The sequence below is a fragment of the Trichosurus vulpecula genome, chromosome 1, assembly GCF_011100635.1.
Source record: "Trichosurus vulpecula isolate mTriVul1 chromosome 1, mTriVul1.pri, whole genome shotgun sequence".
Lineage (NCBI taxonomy): Eukaryota > Metazoa > Chordata > Mammalia > Diprotodontia > Phalangeridae > Trichosurus > Trichosurus vulpecula.
The window spans coordinates 94,260,970-94,274,086 of NC_050573.1; the positions used below are offsets into that span (position 1 = coordinate 94,260,970).

General features: G+C 39.1%; 1 protein-coding gene across 1 annotated transcript in view; it reads left to right on the forward strand.

Moving 5' to 3' along the window:
• COL22A1 (collagen type XXII alpha 1 chain) overlaps positions 1-13,117 on the forward strand; it is a 570,107-nt gene that overhangs the window by 434,720 nt on the left and 122,270 nt on the right. Inside the window, exon 39 of the mRNA XM_036741444.1 lies at positions 4,363-4,440. Within this exon, the coding sequence (XP_036597339.1) occupies positions 4,363-4,440 (78 nt within the window). The remainder of the gene's footprint in view (positions 1-4,362; positions 4,441-13,117) is intronic.

Here is a 13,117-nt window from a genome sequence, read left to right on the forward strand (position 1 = left end):
CTAGTAGAGACCAGGGTTACCTCTATACAATAATGAGGCAGCAGGGCTCCTAATGCATCCTGGGCCATCTCTAGTTATCCTGGTGAATATCAGGCCACTGGACCCAGATGGCTGCGGAGGAGAAAGGGAGGCTGGTGACCTTGCACAGACCTCCCTCACTCAAGTCAAAGTCAACTTCAAGTCATGTCATCATTTCCCTGATGTCATGGTCCTCTTTGAGAATGAAGGACAAAAACAACCTGTGAATAGCCTCTCCCTCTCCCTCCTCTCGGTGCTCTGCCCAAAGGAAGGTACATTTCGATGGCTGAAGGTTGCCTCCTTAACTTCAGGTTTACTGGCTAGATTTCTTTCTCAAAAACTAAGCTTTAAACCCAATTCACTCTGGAGCTCATAGATGGGACAATAGGCCCCTGCCCTCCTAGCACAGAGTGAATGTAAATACTAAATAGTAACTGTTTCTCCTTTGGCCAGGTACCCTGAGGGTCTTCCCCTTCCGGTTTGATTTTTTTTTCGAGTTTTGATTAAAGGGGCCATTCCTTGATTAACTTCTCAAAGAGGCCTAGTCACTGAATGGACCGTACCTCACTGAAAGTGAGAACCCGAAAAGACATTAGCCTGAAAGGGCCAGGGTCACCCAAAGCATCCTGGATAATCTCCAGTCATCCTAATGAATATCTGGTCACTGGATCCAGATGGCTCTGGAGGAGAAAATGAGGCTGGTGACCTTGAACAGCCCTCTCTCACTCAAATCAAAGTAAACTGCTAGTCATGTCATCATCTTTCTGATGTCATGGTTCCCTTCGAGACCGAAGGACAAACACAACAACAATGAGGCAGCAAAGAATGTAGCACGGTCTTGTGTAGGTAAAGAGACATTTTGTAGGTGTTGTCTTCCAACAATGTATTTAAGAAGAACTCCCCTTCAAATATCCCCTTACCATGCAATATTTTCCAGAACCTGAATGTCTTATATCTCTAGATCTTATAAGGAAGAAAGATTCCTTTGAAATTACTCCTGGCTTCCCAATAATCTTTCTTTTTGTTCTTGAGTAGTCTAATGGAAAGAACACTGAACTAGGAACCAGAAGATCTGAGTTCCAGACCCTGCTTTACAACTTCCTTACTAACTGGCAGACCTTGAGCAAGTCAACAAACTGCTCTGATCCTCCATTTCCTTATCTGTAAAAAGGGTATTGAATTTCCTGATCATTTCACAAAAGTGTTATGAGAATCCAGGTATACAAAGGGCTTGGTGTATGCAAAATGCTATCTAAAGAAAACCTCTTATTTCTCTTAATGGAAAGAGGGTCCAGATGATCATATCAATCAAGAATACCAACTCCCATCCTAGCCCCATAACACCAGGCAACTCATATGCAAACAAGTAGACAGACACAGTCATTCAGAAGAAAAAGAGTAACTACCAGATCTGGAATCTTGGTGTAACATTTTAAGGGGCATCCTGTTATAGTAGAAAGAGCAACACAATTGCTGCCAAGAAACCTTGGGTTCAAGTCTTGTTTCTGTGTCTAACAATATACATGACTTTAGGCAAATCATTTCTCCCTTTCTGAGCCTTAGTTATAACCTCTATAGAATGAGGGACTGGATAACCTCAGATCTTTCCTGTAACACTTTGTGTACTAACTTTTCTTCCAGTTCTTACATTCATCCAGTTCTTCACTCATCTATCAGCTCTGGCCATTTTCTCTGGCTGTCCCCCATGCCTGGAATGCTTTCCCTATTTATCTCCACCATCTGGTTTCCTCCACATCCCAACTAAAATCTCACCTTCTATAAGAAACCTTTCCCAATCCCATTAAATACTAGTGCCTTCCCTCAGTTGATTATTTCTAATGTGTTCTATATAATAGATTGTACATAGCAGACTGTGAACTCATTAAGAGTAGGGACTGTCTTTTGTCTTTTTTTGTATCCCTAGCACTTAGTATGGTAGCTAACACTTAGTAAGTACTTAATAAATCTTTATTGACTATCCTAGCATCGTATGTTCCCAAGTCTCTAACATTACTTGTTCTAATGTTCTAATGTCCCATGAACTGAGGTCCCTTCATCTCTAACATTTTATGCTTCTGTGAGGTTATGGTTTAGAACTAATTATTGCTACTCACTCAGTGGTACTGGGAGGAGAGGCAAATGATGTGGGGTAGGAAGAGTGTCAGGGAATAAAGCAGCAGACTGGGGGAAATTACGTCCCTTATCTTGTACAGTCAAAGGTCAAAGGCTGAAAACAATGTCATAAAATTTGAAAATTAAGCCTAAGTTTTTCTTTACCCATTGCTTCATTGGCATGCCCTGTTTGATTACCCAAAAGTCTATGAAAGGCTTGTTTCTGCTTCACTTGTAGTAAAATCCTCCCCAATTCCCCAGAGTCTTAACAGAGAGTAAACACATTGCATCTTTACTGTCTCCATTCCACAAGCACTCACCCTTTTATTTCTTAAGCTTACATTTTAACTTCCACTGAAATAGCATCTAAACCATTTGTTGAGTATTGAAAATATGGGCTATTAAGTTGGGGATTTGTTTTCCCAGGACAGGGTCAGAATTCCAATGAGCCATAACACATAAAAATGGACAAAAGACCAGCAAATATGCTGAAGAGAGCAGTTGAGGCCTGGACTCCAGGGAATGTCCTGGGAACTCTTTCCCTTGTCTATCTATTATTAGTATAGGAATAATTGCTTTAAAATCTGATCCTCTCAGGGGTAAGTTGCTTTTAGGCAGAGATACAGAATTCATTTTCATAGAATATTAGAGCTAGAAAGTAACTTGGCGATATTCTAGTCCACCCCTCTACTGCTCATTTTATACAAGTTGTTAGGATCATAGATTTAGAGCCAGAAGGGACTTTGGAGGACACTGATTTAAACCTCCTCATTGTACAAATAGGGAAATTGAGGCACAGAAAGGTTAAGCAACTTGCCATGGGTCATACAACTGGCAAGTTTCTAAGGCAGGAATTGAGCTCAGGTCTTCCTGATTCCAATAGTTTAGTGCCCTTTGTGATATACCAAATGCTGCCCTTCTTAGGAAACTGACAAACTGAAGAAGTGATGTAAACCAGATCATACAGTTGGTTAATTGCAAACTGAGGCTAGAATCAAGGTTTTCTGAATTCCAGTCCATTGTCATACACTTTATTATGCCAAACAACACTTCATAGAATCTTAGAATTAAAGAATCATAAACTTTAGGAGTTATGAATGATATAAAGCTAGAGCCAGTCTCCCCAAATGTTAGAGCTGGAAGGAACCTTGAACTGAGACTGTGCCAGTCCCCAGTGGCCAACCACCTGTCCTACCTTGGTAAAAAAATAGTTTATCCTCAAAAAGTGGTACCAAACTCTGATCAAATGAGAATCTACAATATTGTGTTCAATCCTAGATTCTACTTTTAGAAAGGACTTTGATAAGTGGGATGAATGCAGAGGAGGGTAACCAATGTGGTGAAAGCCCTTAAAATCACATTCATGCAAATCAGTAAGAAGAACTGGAGCTTATAGCTTGAAGAAGAGCAGCGTTTTGTGAGGCAGGAAGAAAAACAATGGCCTTCCAAATTTTGAAAGGCTATCATATGGATGAAGGAATTGTTCTATGTAGCTGTAGTTCTTTGTAGACTTGTTCTACATAGTTCTATGCAGAAATATGTTCAATGGTTAGAAGATACAGGAAAGTTAATTTGGGTTTAGTGTAAGAAAAAATGTACTAAAATTAAGGTTATCCAAGGATGAAATGGACTGTCTTCAGATATAAGGAATTTGCCATTAAAAGAGGTCTTCAGAGATAGGCTTGCCAGATGACTGTCAAGGATTTTATGAGTTAGATTCATGAACTGGGTAAGAGTTAGTTTATATGACTGCTGTGCCTCTGGTCTGAATTGAAGGAGGAGGGATCCAAACTTACAATAAAGTAATAAGCAGAATTTGTAGTGTACTCAAGTTTGATTTTTCATAGCTGTAGATCTATGTGGTCAGATAGAGAAGTATGAGCAAAGTGAGAGTGTAGTTGAGTTTAAGGACATATAATCAGAATTAGGCATGTAGTTTGGTTGATGGGCATGATAAAACCAAAATCTGGACAGGAGAGGGAGCTAAGAGTATGGTCAGTTCGACATTGTTGGTAGAATTTTCAAAGGAACATTGGCAAGACAGATCTTGGGAGGCAGGTGAATAGGATGATGAAATGACTAAAAACCACCTCCTTTCTCGTGATGGCTGAATTGAGGTAAATGAATATGATCTTAGGTATCAAAGGTTGTGGCTGAATTTGGAGGGTGAAGATCTATTTTAGCTATTATTTAAAGTGCTAATCTTATAAACTTGCTCTTCCTTCATTCTAGGGGGATCGAGGTGCTCCAGGCTTGCCTGGCCAACCAGGAAATAGAGGAAGCTCAGGAATTGGAGTAGCAGGCCCTCCTGTAAGTAGGCAAACCCAACTTCTCTCTACATTAAACTGTGATATATTTCTTGATTTCCAGGTGAATTAGCATAGTGTCATTCCATTCCAATGCTTTGGTTCTTAACAACATTTTTTAACAAGAATGTTGGTGGTAAGTACTGGTCCAAGATCTAAGAGGTACATTTAGTGACAACTGTTACCACCTTTGACTTGCTCCCTTGCTCTTTGCTATTTCAGAAAGAACGTGCTGTCACGTTGGTCTGTCAATTATTTACTCAGCTAAGGAGGCATAGTATATTCTTTGGTCACCAGATGGTGCTCCAAACTCTCTGTGAATCGTCTCTTTTTTCCACCCTCTCCCAAATTCCTCATGGGTCTAGAACTCTTGGCTGGTAGTCACTAAGATAGCCACCAGATTCAAAGGAAATCTAGAAGATATGGTCTGGAATATACTCAAAATTTCCAAAACTTGAAAATGTATATATAATCCAATGTATAAAATCCCCATTTCCCATGGCATGGACTAACCCCCTCCGACACAGTAAATATACTCCAAATTCATAGTACTAAACAATTCACCATAATGGCCATATGATGTAACAATCAGATGGCATAAAAATCCAAATAAGTGATTAAACATTACCTCAAATAGTTGCATAATGGTGAAGCTTAGATTGATTTTTTTTTCTTCTCCTCCCTTAAACCTTCTCAGTTTGCCTGGGGAGGGAACTGAAAGGAAAGGGATTGGGAAGGTTAAAAAGTATACATAGACTCCTCAGCAAGTGCTCTGAAGAAGCAAGGTGAGGAAGAATCAGTGGACAAGAATTCTGTTTGATCCCCTTAACAGCAACTCCGTTAGACTGAGCTCCTTGAGTGTAGGGATTGTCTTTTGACTCTTTTTGTATCCCCTGGAGCTTAGAATAGTGCATAACCAGTTGTTGTTTTTCAGTCATTTCATTTCACTTGTGTCTGACTCTGTGACCCCATTTGGGGTTTTCTTGGCAAAGATAGTGGAGTGGTGGAGTGGTTTGCCATTTCGTTCTCCAGCTCATTTTACAGTTGAGGAAACTAAGGCAAACAAGATTAAGTGATACGCACAGGTTCATACAACTATTAAGTTTCTGAGGCCAGATTTGAACTCAGGAAGATTAGACTTCCTGACTCCAAGCACAGCGCTCTATACACTGTGTCACCTAGCTACCCCAAACAGTAGATATTTAATAAATGTTTATTGACTGACTGTTTATTGAGTGACTACTAGTTTTACTCTCTCCAATTAGCACTCCATTGTTAGGTAGGGCCATTCACTGTTTCCTCTGGCTGCCCACGTTCTGCTCCCATCTGGTCTGAACACCATATCCATTTGAGGTCTGCCTCGCCTCCATGAATAGTTTCGCAAAGAGGTCTAGGTCTATCTTTTGCTTTCTCTTGATCATAGCTGCTCGATCAGCAATCAGCATACCAATGCTGTGTCTTGTATACACACGAGTAAAAAGTTTGGACTCCCTGGCAGCTTCTACCTACTGTTTTTTGTGTAAGCTTACAGAAGTCTCTGAATAAGAAGTCTCTCCAAGGAAAAAAGAAATCAGAAAACTGAAAACTCTGGGAAACATATCCACTATCTCCCTATGTATGTAGTCTCTTTGGGTCCCTCTTTTACCTTGCTCTCCCAAGAGGTCTTGAACCACTAGATTACATTTGAAATTGAAACTTGGTTGTTGGTCATCCACCAGGGGCTGTTATAGCTGATATCAATGCCTATGTTAATACAGACATTTAGAGGGAAAGGAAAAAAAAACTTAATGAACCCCTTCTTCAAGTGAAAGGACTCAAACAGGCTGAAAAGGAAGTTGCTACTTGTCTTCCAAAGAATCATGCTGTACACGCAATGTTGTTGTCAGGTGAAGGGTCATTTATTAAAGATCAGAAGAAGAGAGACAGATAGGGAGTGTTGGTGAGGCTCATAGAAGAGATGCAGAGGTGGCAATGTGTTGATTGGACAATAGTCATAGAGAAAGCTGTTTTATTCTTGGGGTATGTCTGAGGCAAACAGAAATTCCCAAGTCTTGTCAAAACAGATGAATACCACTTATTTCCTGATGATCTACATGGGTAGAAATGATATTGTCAGAGAAAAATCTAAAGAATATGAAGTCTTTGTCAAGACTTTAGTGACACAAATGGTGTTTTCACATCACTGCTGTCCATCAAAGGCAAAGGATTCAGAAGAGACAGACAGATTTGGAAAGTGAACACCTGCTTGAGAAGTTGGTGTCAAAGAACAGAATTTGGTTTTCTGGGCCATGATTTACAATGTGGTTTTTCCTGGCCAGGCATGGAATACATCCAGTTGTTAATGCAAATAAGTGTTTGCCTGGAATCTTGCAAATCTAATCAAAGGAGTTTTAAACCAAGAAGAAAATAGCAGGAAGAAAACTGACTACATGCATACACCAAGCAAGAGACTGTGCTACAATTTTTTTAAATAGTATCTTATTTTTTTCCCAATTACATACAAAGAAAATTTTTAGCATTCATTTTTATAAGACTTTGAATTCCAAATTTTTCTCCCTCCTTCCCTTCTTTTCCCTATTCTGAAAATGGCAGTCAGTTTGATATAGTTTATACATGTGCTATCATATAAAACATATTTCCATATTCATTACAATTGTGGAAGAAGAAACAGATCAAAAGAAAAAACCGAGAAAATAAAGTAAGTGAAAAAATATGCTTCATTCTTCATTCAGAGTCCATCGGTTCTTTATATGGATATGGATAGCATTTTCCTTTGTGAGTCCTTTGTACTTGTCTTGGATCAGTGTTGCTGAGAAGAGCTGAGTCATTCATACTTGATCAGCACACAATGTTGCTGATCCTGTGTACAATGTTTTCCTGGTCCTGCTCATTTCACTTTACATCAACATGTACAAGTCTTTCCAGGTGTTTTTTTGAAATCTGCCTGTTCATTATTTCTTATTGCACAATAGTATTTCATTACATACATTAAGTATAATTAATGGCTTGTTCAGGCATTCCCCAATTAATGGGCATCCCTTCAATTTCCAGTATTTTGCCACTACAAACAGGGTTGCTATGATTTTTTTTTTGCAACTGTAGGTCCTTTCCCCTTTTTTATGGTCTCTTTGGGATGCAGACCTAGGAATGGTTTTGCTGGACCAAAGGATATGCACAGTTTGGTTGCCCTTTGGGCATAGTTACAAATTGCCCTTCAGAATGGTTGGATCAGTTTACAACTCCACTAGTAGTGCGTCAGTGTCCCGATTTTCTCACATCCTCTTCAACATTTGAAATTTTCCTTTTTGTCACATTGGCCAATCTGATTAGTGTGAGGTGGTATTTCAGAGTTGTTTTAATTTGGATTTCTCTAATCAAAAATGATATAGAGTACTTCTTCATATGCCTATGGATAGCTTTGACTTTGAAGACTGCCTGCTCATATCCTTTGACCATTTATCAATTGGGAACGACTTTTATTCTCATAAACTTGATTCATTTCTCTATGTATTTGAGAAATGAGACATTTATCAGAGACATTTGCTGTAAAAATTGTTTCCTAGCTTTCTGCTTTTCTCGTAGTCTTGATTGCATTGGTTTTATTTGTACAAAAGCTTTTTGGTTTATTATGATCAAAATAATCTAGTCTACATTTTGTAATGCTCTCTATCTCTGTCTCATGAATTCCTCCCCTCCCCATGGATCTGACAGGTTGACTATGCCTTGCTCTTCTAATTTGTTTGCTTCATTGTCTATGCAACATGTGGTTTCCTTCCTTATCCCTTTCAATTAGGTCTACTTTTGCCTTTGCTTTGTCTAAAATCAGGACTGCTACCCCTGCTTTTTTTTTCTTCAGCTAAAGCATAATAGACTCTTCTCCAATCCCTTACCTTTACTCTTTGTGTGTCTTTCTCCTTCAAGTGTGTTTCTTGTAAGCAACATGTTGTAGGATTCTGGTTTTTGTTCTCCTCTGCTATCTGCTTCTGTTTTATGGGAGTGTTCATCCTGTTCACATTCACAGTTGTGATTACTACCTGCATATTTCCTACCATCCTATTCTTCCTCCTGTTTGTCCTCTCTCTCCTTTCACCCTTTCCCTCCTCACCAGTGTTTTGCTTTTATCTATCACCTACCCGGATCTGCCCTACCTTCTGTCAGTCTACCACCCTCCCCCCATACTTAATCCTCTCCCCTCCTACTTCCCTGTCAGGTAAGATAGATTTCTATATTTAATTGATTGTGTATATTGTTCCCTCTTTGAGCCAATACTTATGAGAGTGAGGTTCAAGCAATGCCTATTGCTTACCCTTCCATCTTTCCCTTTATTGTAATAGGTTTTTGGCACCTTTTCCTGTGAAATAATTTACCCCATTCTGCCTCTCCCTTCCTTCTGTCTCCAGTGTACTCCTCTTTCTCATCCCTTAGTTATTTTTTCACCATTCACTCAAATTCACCTTATACCCACACCCTCTGCCTGTGTATATTCCTTCTAGCTGTACTATTAGTGGTGCAATTTTTAAGAATTACATATGTCATCTTCCTGTATAGGAATGTAACTAGTTTAGCTCTATTGAAACCCTTATGTTTTCTTTTCCTTTTTTACCTGTTTATTCTTCTATCAGGTCTTGATGTTAGAGGTCAAAACTTTGGTTTAGTTCTGCTCTTCTCCTTATGAAGTCTTGAAAGCCTTCTATTTCATTGAATGACCATTTTTCTCTTGATGTATTATGCTTAATTTTTCCAGGTAAATTATTCTTGCCTGTAATCTTAGCTCCTTTGCCCTCTGGTATATCATGTTCCATGACTATCCCATCCTTTAATGTTCCAGCTGCCAGGTCCTGTGTGATCCTGATTGTGTCTCCTTGATATTTGAATTGTTTCTTTCTGTCCACTTGTAGTATTTTTCCATTGACTTGATAGTTCTGAAATTTGGCTATAATGTTCCTTAAGGTTTTTATTTTGGAATCTCTTTCCTGAAGTGACTGATGGATTCTTTCAATCCCTATTTTGCCCTCTGGTTCCAGGATATCAGGGCAGTTTTCCTTGAAAATTTCTTGAAAGATTCTGTCTAGGTTATCCTTTTGATTATGGCTTTCAGATAGTCTAATGATTTTGATATTGTCTCTCCTAGATCTATTTTCCAGGACATATGTTTTACCCATAAGGTATTTTACATTTTCTTTCTGAGTTCCTTTTTGAGCTCTTCCTTTAGTTTCTTTCTGAGTTTGAGACTACTTCCCATTTTTCTTTGGGGTTTTGCCCATAGGTATTTTGACACTGTAGTCCTCTTCTGAGTTTGTGTCTTGGTCTTCTCTGTCACCAAAATAACTTTCTATGGTCAGATACTTTTTTTTTTGTTCTTTGTGCATCATTTTTTTTCTTTGTCTTTTTCTTTTCTTTTGAATTTGAGCTCTGCTCCAAGGGTGGAAGAGGCACTGTCTCAGGCTTCTTCTGCTGTACTAATGTTGCCCTGAGGCCCCCAGGTGACCCTTATATCTGGTCTGCACTGAAGGTGGAGGTGGCTGGTGCTGCTTGAGGCTGTAGGGGTCTGGAAGCTTACTTAGTGTTGAGCTAAGATCCTAGTGGTAATGTCTTGTATGTAATGAGGCCCAGTGGGGTGTTTCTACATTTCCTTATGGCTACACTGATGCACATGGCAGTCTGTCCTCTGGAGGCTGCCTGTTTGCCTAGGGTTATGCTGAAGTATGGAGGGCCAGTGCTGGCTGGCTACTGCTTGTTTGCTTAGGTACCCTTATGGTTAGTGGCTACGTACTTGAGTGGGACTGCGCTGAAGCACAGTCTGTCCAGTGGAGGATGCCTGTTTGCCTGGGGCTACACTAAAGAATGTAGTGGTTCTCAGAGCTGGAGTCTCCCTGTTCCCCTGGCTATGCTAAGGCATATAGGAGGTCCTGATATGGGCATTTGCCTGCTCCACTACACTGGGGCTCAGGGTCTCCCACTGGTTTGCTGAGGTAGGGCTTGTTGCTAGCTTGCTGGGCTGCTTCCTGTCCTGAACTGTGCTCCCCTTTCACCTGAGTGAGATGGGCCTTTCTTGCCACTCCTCCAAGTTTCTTACTGGTTCTACTTTTTCAGGATTTGTTTTGGGGCTCTACTTCATGGTTTTTGGAAATGAATATGGGAGAATTACAGCAATTTACTGCTTACTCCACCATCTTGGCTCCCAGAAGTCTCCCATGCTATAATTTAGAAAGAAAACTAGCAGTTGAATTTTATAGGAGGAAAAAAAATTAATACCCAATTAAGAATATGGTAATAAACAAAATAAACTAAAGATTTTAATGTGAAGAGGCCAATTTCAACTTATAAGTATCACTGTGACTTGGTGGCATAAGATCTATGACTAGAACATAACTTTTGAAGGGTAAATATCATTCAAAATGAACAACATAGGGATAAATGGATGATGTAGTGTATGGAGACCCATGACCCAGAGGAGTCAGTTTTGATGGAGGAGGTTTAGTGAAGGTCAATGGACACAGATATTAGCGATAAAATATATTATCATCTGAGTATATCATAGATGACTTTCAGAGAAAAAAGGAAAGAGCTGGAGTCTGGGCAAGAAATCATAAGTCTAGCACAGAGCCATGATATAACAATGGTGGAGAACTTCAGCTATCAATATGACTGCTGGAGCATTCTGCCAAGTGCAGAGCATCCATTAATTTCTTAACTGGCCTTAACGATAGTATCATAATTTAAAAGGTGAAAGAATCCAAAAGGGGAAATTCAATTTTGAATTGGACTTTCACCAAGAGGGGGGAACTGGGTTCTGGAGTAGAATGTTGGGAGCATTGGGGTGAAGTGGCAGCTCCATCTTCACAATTGTACCAGAAAATGGGAGTAAAGCCATGCATTATCTGGCATGCACCTTGGATTCTGGAAAAAAACAGAAAGCATTCAGAGAAAGAATCGTTAAAATCTCCTGGACAGAAATTCTCTAGAAGTCAGTCCAGGAGGCATGAAAAGATATGATGAGTGAAATTTTGAAGCCACAAAAAGAAATAATTCAATATATAGGAAAGGGGATTTGTCTAAATAAATCAGTTTAACAAAATCTCTAGCAATTTTTGTGGAAAATAAGACATGGGTAGATGATAGTAAAGTGAAGCAGATTAAAGACTATTTGAATGGCTAGACATAAAAAGTGGTCGTTAATTATTTCTTTTGAATTTAGAAGGATGTCTCTAGTGGAGTGCTTCAGGGATCTGTGTTTGGCCTAATTCTATATAACATTTTTTTATCACTGACTTGAATTAAGGCATTGATTAAAAGCTCCACAAATTTGCAGATACTGGAAAGTTGGAAGAGATCACTTTGGATGGCAAATTCTGGGGTTCAAATATGACAGGATAGAACATTGGACCAAATCTGATAAAATAAAATTTAACAGATATTGATGTAAGTCTTATACTTGAGTTCAAATGATCAACTTCACAAGCATAAGATAAGTGGAGCACAGCTAGTCAGCAGCTAGTTTGAAAAGCTCACTAAGTCAACAGTGTGGTATGCCAGCCAAGAAAGCTAATGGCATCTTGGTTTGAATTAAGAAAGGCATAATTCCTAAGTCTGCAGAAAAGAACTATCACCCCTTGATTTTGTAGAATACAAAAATCTGTATTCTGTTCTTGGCAGGCAACACAAGAGTAATGTTTTACTGTTTTTAAAGTAGCAATTGGACTAGATAGTATCTAAGGTTCCTTCCAATCCTGAAATCCTAGATTCTTATATGTAGTGAGGCTGACTTTGCCTTCTTTGTTTCCAGTTCAATTTATTTATTATTCATACTTTGTGTACTTGTGATTAGACATATGAGAACATGAGTATTATTCTTGCCCTTTTTCCTGAACACTGTTTCCGAAAAATGATTAGTCCTCTCCAATTTTCTTGAATCATGCTTTCTACTCTGGATAGTATAAAGCTTGTAGATATATGTAAATTGTGCCCTGTTTCCCCTTCCATATCTGTAAGTTGCTAGGAAAGCATATTATTTGATATTTGGGGCAAAGAGATATTCTGGTTAATCAAATATGCTGGTTAATAGATTTACCACATCTGCTATGCCTGAATCAACAATTTTTACAGCATTGGATTATAAAGGAAATTAACTTTATGTTAAAACTAGCACAATAGATAAAGCATTGGTCTTAAAATCAGGAAGACTCATCATCCTGAGTTCAAATCTTGCCTCAGACACTTACTAGCTGAGGGACCCTGAGCAAGTCACTTAACCCTTTTTGCCTCACTTTCATTATCTATAAAATGAGCTGGAGAAGGAAATAGCAAATCACTTCAGTATCTTTGCCAAGAAAACCCCCAAAAGGGGTCACAAAGAGCTGGACACAACTGCAAAATGACTGAACAACAACAAAAGCATGTACTTGAACATCCTTGTAGAGCATCAGCCATCCCCATTAAGTTCCATGCTTCAGAATTTGTCGAAAGCTTCTTATACATTATTTTACTTCTTCTGTACAACAACCACCCAACTACTTATGATCTCCATTTTGTAGATAAGAATACTGAGTCTTAGAGAGGAGAAATTACATGGCCAGTGTTGCACAGCTAATAAGTAAATGGCAGAACAGGGACTCAAAACCTCATATGCTGAGTCCATGTCCAGAACTCTTTCCTCCACTAGGTTCCCAGATACTGTGCTG